Source organism: Pelobates fuscus, chromosome 9 (genome assembly GCF_036172605.1).
Source record: "Pelobates fuscus isolate aPelFus1 chromosome 9, aPelFus1.pri, whole genome shotgun sequence".
Classification (NCBI taxonomy): Eukaryota; Metazoa; Chordata; class Amphibia; order Anura; family Pelobatidae; genus Pelobates; species Pelobates fuscus.
Genome location: NC_086325.1, coordinates 102,849,637 through 102,863,084, shown reverse-complemented (window position 1 = coordinate 102,863,084; position 13,448 = coordinate 102,849,637). Strand labels below are relative to the sequence as shown.

Here is a 13,448-nt window from a genome sequence, read left to right as displayed (position 1 = left end):
TTATTGTGAGAGATTCAAAACCGTTCATAAAACATAAAGGCAACAGTAACCTACAATAAAATATATGACACACATGGGGAATCATACAAAAATCCAAATTTGAACATGAATTTCACAAAATATGCAAAAATATTCAAATCAAGGTGTCAATGTTTTATAGCACTATGTACATCGGTATGAATACTGAACTGTTATACAGGGTATGTTTTTAGGTCTTTTGTCTTTGCTGTGTTTAGAAACCTGGCGATTCTTTATCTGCTTCTGGTGATCTCTCCACTTCAAGCATATCCGATAGTGACAGTGGCTACGATAGTCGTCAGGGGCAGTGGCTCCGTAGGAGGAGATTGGATGGGGCACTAAACAGAGTACCTGTTGGATTCTATCAGAAAGTATGGACAATCTTACAAAAGGTGAGGAATATTCCGAAAAAAAAACTAGTCATGTTTTATGAAACAACTTTATGAAAAATAGTTCCATAGAAATAATAAATGCTGAGGCAACAGGGAATAGAAGACAAAAATATATTCTGCGGAATCAGCAATAAATTGGTGCAGTGTATTGATTAATGAAAGCATTATATTCTCTCCTTAATCGCGAACATGAGAAAATAATTTCCTTCATGGCCTTGATAGTTTGAGATCATTAAACCAGTCATATAGGAAAGGCAGATATAGCAGAGAGTGGGTCTGAGGCATTTCCTGTCATTGAGGACAAGACTGATCTTGACATTTATAACCAATAAAGTACCAATAAAAGGGGGTCTCAAAGGTGATATTAGTAAATATTTGAATTTTAACCAGATCAGAGCACCAAACGGTCCTACTTGGGGTGCAGAGAGATCCATTTTGATGAGATGTTTACCATGCATTTTGATATTCATTGCAAAAGTTGTTGAGTGACAACATATGAATAGGAAAAGTAGTACCACCTTGAGTGTTTAACCGCTATGGCAGTTTCCTGCAAATGTTATATACATCTCTTAAGCAAACAAAATATACATCCAACACTTTACCTAAATCAATAATGTGACTTCTCTTAATAGATAGTGGTAGCTTTCTCCAGGAATATCCCAGACTACATTCCTTTTATATAGTACGAAAAACAGCAAGTATGTTGGAGAGTATGGCTGTAGATCTACAAACAAAGTAAATGAAACACAAAAGGAACAGATATAGTGTGACACTGTTATATAAAAATGAAATTGTGCAAACACAAATTGCACTCACGAGATGTAGTATAATAAATCACATCTCTCAGACGATTTCTATGCAAAGTGTTTGTGGTGAAAGTGGGCAGTATCCAGAAAATTAATATGGCGATTAAAAGAATCCATACAAAATAGAGATATTGTCTGCAAATCTTACCTGTATTTGCACATAATGTTTTAGGCTGTGGATACTGGAAATATTTCCCCTGTCAAATGTACTATCTAGACAACATAAACAAATTAATACAGGAAAAGAAGGTATACACCAAGCATGTCACACTCAAAGGCTAACACGGGCCAAATAAACAAGGTTTACGTTTATGTGGGCCAATCAGGTCCTTCACGGGGAGGGTTCAGCGCCTCCATGCAGACCCATTCTAATACACTGCCCCTCCCCCCATTGTAATACGTTGCCCCCAAATCCAATACACTTGGGGCCGAACACACTTCCCCTTTTTTTTAATACACTGTCCCCCCTCCCTCCACTCTAATACACTGCTCTCGCTCCCACAATTTAATACTGCCTTTCCCCCAATTTAACAGACTGCCCCCCTCCCAGAACTCTAATACACTGCATACCCCTCCCACCACTAATATACTGCCCACTACCTCACCTAATATAATACATTGTTCCCTACCTCCCCCAAATTATTATAAATTATAAATTAAATGACTGCACTGGCCCCCTCCCTTCCTCAAATTAATACACTGGCCTCCTCCCTTCCTCAAATGAATACACTGGCCCTCTTCCTTCCTCAAATTAATACACTGGCCCTCTTCCTTCCTCAAATTAATACACTGGCCCTTTCCCTCCCTCAAATTAATACACTGCCCCCTCCCTCATATTAATACACTGCCCCCTCTCCCCAGTTTTTTTTTTCTCCCCAATTTAACACACTACACAGGAAGGTCCTCCAAGATCCTCTTCTCCTACCTTAAGATGAGGCGCCCATCCTCCAGTCCTAGTCCTGCTATGCTCAATCAGGCCAGACGCTCCTCTGGCACTGCGAGCAGGAGGGAAGGGGGAGTGGCTTTCCTGCTCTGCAGTCAGACCGCCACTCTGCGCTCTTGTGGTCGTGGGAGAGAAGACCAGGATCAGACAGGAAAGAGTTTTGTGGCTGGTTGCAGCCACAGCACAAATCGACCCCAGGACAGGCGGGCCGCAAATATATTCAGTGTGGGCACATGCGGCCCATGGGTCGCAAGTTTGACATGCTTGGTGTTGCGCCTGAAGTATTCTTTAGGGGAATGTATGTAGCCTCAAGAAAAATAAAAAAAACAAAAACAGATAGTGTAGTAAGTTTAAAAACTTGTTGACAGAGCAAGGAAAATTAAAAATTGTACACTCACACTTGTAGGGAGCTTAAATACACACATTCCTTAAAGGACACTTAAGACACTACACCTTCTTTTCCTGTTTTATCCGACCCCCTATCGGGGTAGATAAGAATCTGTTTTTGATGATAAGGGTGCATTTGGATTATGTGTCAGTATTGTACAAGCGCACATTTTTTCTGTTTTTATCTATAAACAAAATATGTGTTTAATACGGTATATAAAACAATTCTTAATGCTACCAAATGTTACATTGATCTTATTTTTACCTCAATAATGTCTTAATCTTAAATTTTTGTTTCTATATTTATAAAGCATTTGTACTGCTCTTCATCTGCTTGTGTTGACTTTTACAAATAAATGGCGTGATAGGATTCCATTGTATAAATGTAGCACATACATATGATCTTAAGTCACCATAATCACCAGAACAACTACAGCTTAGTGTAGTCATTCTGGTGAGTAACACCTAAATAGCATTTTTAACATTACATGGTCAGGAATACATGTTTGTATTCCTGACCCTATAGTATTCCTTTAATTAATATTTGATCCCATACATGGATTTGTATAGAAATAAAAACTAAACACAAGCCTGAAGTAAGCTGGAACAATACTTGGTATATAGATTCCCTGGTTGCCTGTACCCTTAAATCATTATATCCAGTCTCCTCTTTGTTTTCTATTTTCCCTGATTTCTGGTTTTGTTTTTTTCCCCGCAGTGTCACGGATTGTCCATTGAAGGTTATGTTCTTCCTTCTTCCAGCACACGTGAGGTAAGAAATTATGGATGTATTGAGAACATATGCTTCCAGAGCCACTGTTCAAACCTTGACACTATTAGAACGGAGGCAATCTATGAAAACCAATTGTATCACTTCATGTGATATTTTTTCCCTTCATCACACCCCAATCCTGCAAATTGCCAAGGAAGATTTTATAACATTAAACAACTGTTAAACATTTAATTTGCATGGAAACTGCACATACCACCTGCACAAATTACTATAAACTTTAATCCAGTTGTTGCGTCACAGCACACGCAGCGGTTTGAAATGTGAAAATTGTATAGAGTGTTATGGAGCATGTGAGAGTACTCATAACCTGAGGGGAGGACCTTTTTAATGGTCTTACCTTAAACCCAACACTCTCTATAACACTGTTGGAGATTAACCGTTGAGGTTAATGGGATGTATAGCAATTTATTATAGGAGAACCTGCTTGTAATTCTTCCATTATCTCCCTCATATTCTCAGCGGATGGACAATAATGATCTAGCGAAGACCTAAACACCTGTTAGTACGCTATTCCCTTAATAGTGGCTTTGCCACCTTCTGAAGTCTTGACTCCCTATGGTGGCATCCCTGCTTAGCGTGCTGTGTCCAAGAGGTGCAATAGAAATTTGTTAGACTTACCTGATGCTGTCTGCCACGGGCACTGCCATTATCAATCTCCAGTTCCAAGTGCTGCATCTGTCAGAAGCTCACATCAGTGCTGAGCTTGCATATGCCTGAGAGTACAATACTGATGACTTTGGAGGAGGCTGCAGGACCCTCCAAAGATATTGTCTTGCAATGAGCAAGACAATGTCTTATTCCCACTGCTGTCGCTAGCAAGTGTCAAAACATTTTGTCAAGTTAGTGATTTACTTTTTAAGTTGGTGATTTCTACTTTGTCTGATATCTTTTGACCAGTGTTAATTTTGTCGACTAACAATTTTAGTCAAATTTTAGTTGACTAAAAATATTTGCGATTTAGTCGACTAAAACAATTCATGAGTAAAAACTAAAATGGCTTTTTAGTCAAAAAACTATGACTAAATTGAAATTTGCTGCCAACATTAACACTGCACAGAGGGGCTGTAGAAGGGGAAAACGAGACAGACCAGGGCTTGGTAAAGAGACACTTAGAGGGGCTGTGGAAGGGGCAAAAATACAGATGCTTTAACTAAACCCATTAGATTTTAATTGTGTTGACTCAAATCTACTGAGGATGTAGTTCGCTATAACGAGACTAAAACAATTCAGCTGGCACGACTACTAGTGTGGTCCAGCACGCAGAAACTATGTAAACATATACATAAGGAAAATAAGGAAAATAAAAGGACAGAGCGTAAACCGGACCTTAGAATGGCCGTACTAATACGCTAGAGACAGAGAATGGTCAAAGGAAGCCAGAAAAAACACAATACCGTTTACACAAGCCAAGTCAGGGAAACCAGAATTCAGAATAACCATGGAAAAGGCAAGATCAAGATACCAGGAAATCAGATTAACAAAGATAAAGCACTCTCAGGAAACCAGGAACAGGAAACCACTACAGGGCAAGGTACTGGGGTAAGTTAGGGATTTAAATTTCCCTCTCTTTGCTCTGATTGGTCAGAGGGCGACCTCTGGCCCCAAAACGTGCGTGTGCATTGACGTCGTGACGTCATGCGCACGTTAGTATAATTTTCGGGGGCGGAGCTAGAGATGGACGCGACCACGTGGTCAACACCATCTTTGATTTGGGCGTGACGCCCGGAAGACCTGGGGGAGCGGTTGCTGGCTCGCCGACGAGCAGGTAAGCTCGTGCTGTCGGCGAGGCTGTGCTGGTCGGGTACGGCCGTGCCACACGGCGGGCCGGCGACCGCAACATCAGCACAGTATTTATGAATATTTCATATAGATTTTATCCATGAAATGCTTCATTTCCAAGGTGGGGACACACACAAAACACTGTCAGAGCCACTTTATTTAATTTGTTTAAATTATTTTAGGCGTGCAGGGATAGGTACAAGCTTTTGTAATGACATATGACAGGCTGTATAATGACAATATATAAACATGTAAGGTCAAGATGTGCTGCACTTTTTATTTATTTTTCCCCCCCTCTTATTAAAGATATAATAAGCAAGCTAGTGAACATGTCCAAATAGAGATACCGTATTTTACGCTCCATAAAAAGCACCGCACCATAAGACGCACCTAGTTTTTAGAGCAGGAAACCCAGAAAAAGAAATATTTCTAACATGTTTCTTACTATGGGAAAGTTTGTTCAGAATATTTTTTTTTCTCCCATGTCCCATAGTGTTCCTTACCACCCACTCCCCTCTCCTGTCCCATAATGATCTTTAACCCCCCCTCCCCTGTCCCATAGAGATCTTTTAAGCCCCCTCCCCTGTCCATAGTGATTTTTAACCCCTCCTCCCCTGTCCCATAGTGTTCTTTAACCCCCATCCTCTTGTCAAATAGTGTTCTCATCCCATAGTGTTCTCCCCCCTCCTCCCCTCCTCCCATAGTGTTCTCCCCCTCCCCTCCCCTCCTCCCATAGTGTTCCTCCCCTCCCCTCCTCCCATAGTGTTCTCCCCCTCCCCTCCCCTCCTCCCATAGTGTTCTCCCCCCTCCTTCCATAGTGTTCTCTCCCCTCCTCCTCCCCCATAGTGTTCTCCCCCTCCTCACCCCATAGTGTTCTCCCCCCTCCTCCTCCCCCATAGTGTTCTCCCCCTCCTCCCATAGTGTTCTCCCCCTCCTCCCCACATAGTGTTCTTCCCCTCCTCCCCACATAGTGTTCTTCCCCTCCTCCCCACATAGTGTTCTTCCCCTCCTCCCCACATAGTGTTCTCCCCCTCCTCCCCCCCATAGTGTTCTCCCCCTCCTCCCCCCATAGTGTTCTCCCCCTCCTCCCCCATAGTGTTCTCCCCCTCCTCCCCCATAGTGTTCTCCCCCTCCCCCCCCCATAGTGTTCTCCCCCTCCTCCCCCATAGTGTTCTCCCCCTCCTCCCCCATAGTGTTCTCCCCCTCCTCCCCCATAGTGTTCTCCCCCTCCTCCCCCCATAGTGTTCTCCCCCTCCTCCCCCCATAGTGTTCTCCCCCTCCTCCCCCCATAGTGTTCTCCCCCCTCCCCCCATAGTGTTCTCCCCCCCCTCCCCCCATAGTGTTCTCCCCCTCCTCCCCCCATAGTGTTCTCCCCCTCCTCCCCCCATAGTGTTCTCCCCCTCCTCCCCCCATAGTGTTCTCCCCCTCCTCCCCCCATAGTGTTCTCCCCCTCCTCCCCCCATAGTGTTCTCCCCCTCCTCCCCCATAGTGTTCTCCCCCTCCTCCCCCCATAGTGTTCTCCCCCTCCTCCCCCCATAGTGTTCTCCTCCTCCCATAGTGTTCTCCCCCTCCTCCTCCCCCCATAGTGTTCTCCCCCTCCTCCTCCCCCATAGTGTTCTCCCCCTCCTCCTCCCATAGTGTTCTCCCCCTCCTCCTCCTCCCATAGTGTTCTCCCCCTCCTCCTCCTCCCATAGTGTTCTCCCCCTCCCCCTCCCATAGTGTTCTCCCCCTCCCCCTCCCATAGTGTTCTCCCCCTCCCCCTCCCATAGTGTTCTCCCCCTCCTCCCCCATAGTGTTCTCCCCCTCCTCCCCCCATAGTGTTCTCCCCCTCCTCCCCCATAGTGTTCTCCCCCTCCTCCCCCCATAGTGTTCTCCCCCTCCTCCCCCCATAGTGTTCTCCCCCTCCTCCCCCCATAGTGTTCTCCCCCTCCTCCCCCCATAGTGTTCTCCCCCTCCTCCCCCCAGTGTTCTCCCCCTCCCATAGTGTTCTCCCCCTCCTCCTCCCCCCATAGTGTTCTCCCCCTCCTCCTCCCCCATAGTGTTCTCCCCCTCCTCCTCCCATAGTGTTCTCCCCCTCCTCCTCCTCCCATAGTGTTCTCCCCCTCCTCCTCCTCCCATAGTGTTCTCCCCCTCCCCCTCCCACAGTGTTCTCCCCCTCCTCCCATAGTGTTCTCCCCCTCCTCCTCCCATAGTGTTCTCCCCCTCCTCCTCCCATAGTGTTCTCCCCCTCCTCCTCCCCTCATAGTGTTCTCCCCTCATAGTGTTCTCCCCCTCCTCCTCCTCCCATAGTGTTCTCCCCCTCCTCCTCCCCTCATAGTGTTCTCCCCCTCCTCCTCCCCTCATAGTGTTCTCCCCCCTCCCTTCCTCCCATAGTGTTCTCCCCCTCCCCCCATAGTGTTCTCCCCCTCCTCCCCCATAGTGTTCTCCCCCTCCTCCCCCATAGTGTTCTCCCCCATAGTGTTCTCCCCCTCCTCCCCCATAGTGTTCTTCCCCTCCTCCCCCATAGTGTTCTTCCCCCTCCTCCCCCATAGTGTTCTTCCCCCTCCTCTCCCATAGTGTTCTCCCCCTCCTCCTCCCATAGTGTTCTCCCCCCTCCTCCCATAGTGTTCTCCCCCCTCCTCCCATAGTGTTCTCCCCCCTCCTCCCATAGTGTTCTCCCCCCTCCTCCCATAGTGTTCTCCCCCCTCCTCCCATAGTGTTCTCCCCCCTCCCCTCCTCCCATAGTGTTCTCCCCCCTCCCCTCCTCCCATAGTGTTCTCCCCCCTCCCCTCCTCCCATAGTGTTCTCCCCCCTCCCCTCCTCCCATAGTGTTCTCCCCCCTCCCCTCCTCCCATAGTGTTCTCCCCCCTCTCCTCCTCCCATAGTGTTCTCCCCCCTCTCCTCCTCCCATAGTGTTCTACCCCCCTCCCCTTGTCCCATAGTGCACTTTCCCTCCTCTTGTCCCATAATTACTTACCTGTCTTGTAGCATGGGCCGGCTTCACAGCGCGCACCGCGGTACTGGAACTTCAATTTTAGGTTCCGGTTTCCGGCGGGACTGAAAGGAAGTGTGCACACTGACTGCGCACTTCCTTTCAGTCCCGCCGGAAACCGGAACCTGAAATTGAAGTTCCACTACCGCGGTGCGCGCTGTGAAGCCGGTCCACGCTACAAGACAGGTAAGTAAAGCTTCATATTCGCTCCATAAGACGCACAGACATTTCCCCTCACTTTTGAGGGGAAAAAGTGCGTCTTATGGAGCGAAAAATACGGTAGGTGTACGTACAGATTAAGTATTTCTGACATAGTAGATTCATGAAACACGTTAGGTAAACATATAGCATGGTGTAGGTACAACTTAAACTAAGCTTGTCAGGAGAGAGAGCTGTATAACATGCTGTCTATAACAAGTTAACTGAAGTGCAACTGGGTACTAATCCCTATAAATAGGCGTGTGAAGAAGAGAAGTGGAGGCCCTGCACTGTTAGGTGATCAAGGCTCTGGTCCATCCTATGCCACAGGTGGGCCATGCTAGATAGTCTGTGACTGGGCTTGTTTCGTTATATGCCTCCATACTATGCTCTGCTGTCAGCCCGGTTTCACACTTGCATATCCAGGAAGGGGTGCTGCAGCCAGGTGTTGTCTTTCCGAAGGCCCATGCTTTACGGGAAACCTCATCTGCTTCTACATGGGGTCTTTGTTGTGTGTGGTAGATTTTTGGGCCCTTGAGAGCTTTTAGGGTACGGATAGCCCATCGTCAGATCGGGCTAGCAGTGAGTAGTACCTTTATATGGGTACCCTGTGCAGAGTGAGGTCGCCGCTCTGGCGTGGTTGTCTTTGTCACAGGCTTCGTGGGCACGGTACCTGCAGAGCTTCGGCTCTGAATTCTCCTCCAGAACTCCTGGCACAGCCGTTCAAAGTGGGCATTGAAGCGCTCTCTCCAAGTTTGGAGTGAATAGCTTTTCAGTAGGAGAGTCTACAGATTTCCTCCTGGTTTATGGAGGTCTTAAGCTCAGGTGAGGCTTCAGGTAGTGGGATTGTGTGCAAGAAAGCTGATTTAGGAAGCCTGTATGCCGGAACACTCAGAGAACACGTCCGGACATCTTGGCTGCCTTGCCCCGCCCCAGAGCCACTTTAAATAATAGAGACGACTTGCCTCTGGTCTCTTATTTACCCTTCACCAATGTCAAAGTAGTTAGGGGCTTGTGATATTTGGAAACCGAAGATTATGTGGTAATTTAGGTTCATATGTTTGTAAGCAAGCCCATGTTCTTGGGAACCCATAAATACAAATAATGGATTATTTAGCACACTGCTTGGTGTTGGGCACTGTTTTATTCAGCAATCACAAATACATCAGCACTTTATGGTGTATCCCCCCCCCCCCCCCCTCCTGTTGTACACTGGATGAGGGACCAGTGGAAGACCACGAAGTAGATGTTAGGTTATTTTTACAAGCCCCCTTTCCACTAGTAAGCAGAATACCTCTTGGAAGGGGTGGGGGTAACTCCAATGATAGCCACAGAAATGCACTGTATGGGAGCTTTCTGAAGTATCGGTCAAACGTGCAAAATCATGAAGTGTAGCCTCTAGTGAGTCAAGAGGCCAGTGCACATTCCTAAATGGAACACAGAGACTCCAAGACCATTAGTGACCAACCATTAACAGGTCTATTCAAGAATTCAGAGTGAACTTTGAATATAAGGCCAAAATAGCTGAACTGGAAATAATCATCTATAAGCCACAGAAGCCTTCAAATTGTCAATTTAGTGAATAATGTTGTAGGAGTGAGTTTGTACACATGGCCATTAAACAATTTCTTTTCTTAAAACCGTTGGTTAAGGGGGGGAAAAAATCTAGGTATCTCAAGGGAATTGGAACTCTTATATTTACTACTACCAAGTCTGTTTTGCGGTTAGATTAGATTTTAACCAATTGGTGAAATCTTTCATGCATACCCTAAGCTGTATTTACGATATCTGTATACGTACCGGTTGTCAGACATGCACATTCCCTTATTTCTGCCTTCAGATGACACCTGGCGAATTGAAATTTTCTGCTCATGTGGAATCTGTCCTCAACCGTGTTCCCCAACCAGAATATCGTCAGCTTCTGGTGGAAGCTATCTTGGTTTTAACAATACTTGCTGATGTGGACATCCAGAGTGTAGGTGGTATCATCCACGTAGAACAGATCGTGCACACTGCAAATGAGTTGTTCTGTCAAGAGCAGGTAATGAGCCTCCACACCTTTCTCTATATTTGATTCCCTCATTGACTTTCCAGATTAAATGTTGCATTTGATATAAAGAGCCCATATAATAACTCATACATGGTAACATTGATCTTTGCCTTCTTGTTTAACCTTTTAAATGACATTCAGAAATGTAAACTTTTCTTCTGAGACTCACTGCTTTGGAAAGGAAATTTTAACCTGCTGAGACACCATGAAGATAGCATTCACATAAGGTTTTTACCTTTGTTTTGTTAGTGAACTTATCCCCACAACACTTTTGTTTACAATTGTTTGTCCATTTTTGTTGTTTTGATGCAGAAGGCGCTTGGGGCAGATGATGGAATGCTAGAAATCGACCCTGGAACTGGAATATGCTGCTTGTTATATGACAGTGCCCCCAGTGGACGCTTTGGGACAATGACTTACCTATCTAAGTCGGTAGCCATAACTTTGCAAGAATCTCTCCCACAAAGTGGTTGCTCGATGCAGTGACCTAGACATGTACTGCTGTGCATTAGCAATAAAGCTAATTGTATCTTTGCACTGTGATCACTTTAGTGAGGCAGCCTGTGTGATCTATCATACTACGAATGTATTTGTGTAGCATTTTGAAGAAGCAATAGCAACCCAAGTGGGTTAACAGCTATAGTTTTGGTTAAGGTATCAGCTGTTTGGAACTTTGTGGTACAAGTCTGATTGTGCATGTAAACACTTTGTAAACAGTTCCATGTACTACTAATGTGAACCAAAAATTATTTCTCTTTAAAGGGACCCTATAAACACTGTAACTATTTCATCTAATTGGATTGTTTATAGTGCAGGAAGTCTCCTGGGGCTCTCCTTCCATTCAGTGTTAAAACATTTCAAGTAGTTTAACATTGAAAAGAGGGTCTCTGGGGGGCGGGGCCTGACCGCCGAAGGGATCAGACGTGCCATGTCTGAGCTCCCGCTCTGGGGCCGGAAAACCGGCACTAACTGCAGGCCAAATCTAACCTGAAAACCACGACGGTGACCACCTTGATCCCCAACTGACGGGGTACGAGAGGACACCTTTAAAGACCGTGCCTGGAACCAATAGTGGCCCGACAGGGGCCCGGAGTGTGTAGGGGCTTGAGCCGGGACGAGACGGCCGCTCTCCCGGGTCTCCGGCCGGCGTCTGGCTTCCCCCCCCCCCCTCTGGACCGGGGGGGTCATCCCGGTCTACACAGGTGGCCACTAACACACCACTATGGGCCTACAGCAACCACCCTGCAGCTGATACTCACCAAGCAGCACCCCTCAAGATGGCTGCCGCATGCAAGCCACGTGCGCGATCTGCCGACACGACTGCACTGATTGCGGAGGAGCACGACAGGATGGCACAGGGCAAATTCAGAGACAATGTCACCTCTTACCACAGCCGGGGAGAGAGGGGGGCTGGAAGAGCTCCTGAACCCTCGGTCTGCAACTAGGGGAGCCATGAGCGTATACCGCACAGAGCCTTCACCAGGCACCCTCCCCATGCTACATCAAGCCTACAAGCGATGCACCTGACGATGGCCCCAGACAGGGAGGAGAAGCTCAACCGCCACTCAGATGAGTACCTGAGATGCTTGCAAATGCCTGCAGATCCCTGTCACTGTATATTGAGCTAGACCGCAGTGTCTCCAGGTCCAACATATTATCTTTGAGTCATAGCCCAACTTTACGCATCACAGAAGGCCGCAGCCTTAAGTTACATCCTTGCCGCCTAAGACCTAGTACCCCTGGCTCCGCACCGCAACGGTATTGACTATCCTGCCTACTGCACCCACTGACCTAAGTCAGCCGACAGCGATATGCCCGACTCCAGTAGCCCTACCTAAGCAATGTCTAGCCAGCATGTCACAAGATAGTTACTGCTTAAAAATGTACCAACGTTTGAGATATACCTACCTTGTTATATTGTAATATCCTTGGCATAGCCAACAACCACACTGTATATGGTCTGCCTGTGTTCTCAACTACTCCTGTATCAAATCGTACAAATACTCATGTCATAAATCACTGGATTAAGCCTGCATAATCTGACAACTCTTACACCTACCCCGTATACTGTTAGTTGGATAAGCATGAAGTATCAACCATTTATGTTTTCCGTATCCTAGTCATTTATGTCTAATATAAAAAATGTGCAACTTCCATGTGCCAAGATACTGTCTATGATGAAAAGTATGTGTGTGCTGTTGTGGCACGTTAAATATGTCTGTCAAGCACTTGCACACAAAAATAAAGAATTGAAAAAAAAAAAAAAGAGGGTCTCTGGCCATTTACACATTTCCTACTAGCCATACCAATCTAATGGGCGCTGTAATAGGTTGAAAGTGGTAAACTGACACTGTCGGCTAATCACAGATGCCCGTTGCTGCTGAAGCTATTGGCCAAGGAGCACAGAGGGTACGGTCTGCTGGGGTCTCTAGTTTAGCATTAAAAAAAGATTTAACTATGAATGGAAGGATTAATCCAGACACTATAACCACTTCAGTGAAGCAGTTACAGTACCTAAAGTGTCCCTTTAATGCTGCTAATATATTTCTCTCTCTCTCGTTCTTTCTCTCTTGTTTAAGTGCCTCTTTAGCCATGTAGATATTAGTTTTAAAAGATTATGGATGGAACTGTGCAATAACCAAGATATCTAATCTGTATACTCATTTAAACATATCATTAAAACATATCCTCATAATTATTTATTTTGAGCTGGAGGACTTCCTTTGAAAAGCCTTAGATAACTCAACTTTTTATTAATGTATTCTTTTGAATTAAAGTTACCAGGTCCTCCTGCTCCATTTAGTCATCCACTAACATATAGAGGGTTTGATTACAAATCCACTACTAAAATTAGCTAGCATTGCCATGAAATATTGAATCCAAAAGTCCTCTTGGAAAAATAAACATTATGAAACCTAAAATTTGTTTTTATTAAACAATTTTTTATATCTTTTCTTTTTTCATAGTATTTGAATGCACAGTGCCCATTTCCAATTACCATCGATAGTGCTAGTTCCTTTTTTGATAATAATCACTCCAAGTAATTATAATAATGAAAACATTTAATTATGTTTTCTGCTAAAAACACGTTTTAAGGGATGAGGTTTTCCT

General features: G+C 45.5%; 1 protein-coding gene across 4 annotated transcripts in view; it reads left to right on the top strand.

The window, feature by feature from the left end:
- PHKA1 (phosphorylase kinase regulatory subunit alpha 1) overlaps window positions 1–11,222 on the top strand; it is a 65,082-nt gene extending 53,860 nt beyond the window's left edge. For all 4 annotated transcript variants that reach the window (XM_063432246.1, XM_063432250.1, XM_063432249.1 and 1 more), the window contains 4 exons: window positions 237–410; window positions 3,265–3,318; window positions 10,128–10,328; window positions 10,650–11,222. In XM_063432246.1, the coding sequence (XP_063288316.1) occupies window positions 237–410; window positions 3,265–3,318; window positions 10,128–10,328; window positions 10,650–10,823 (603 nt within the window). In that variant the 3' untranslated portion in view covers window positions 10,824–11,222. The remainder of the gene's footprint in view (window positions 1–236; window positions 411–3,264; window positions 3,319–10,127; window positions 10,329–10,649) is intronic.
- The last annotated feature ends 2,226 nt before the right edge of the window (window positions 11,223–13,448 follow it).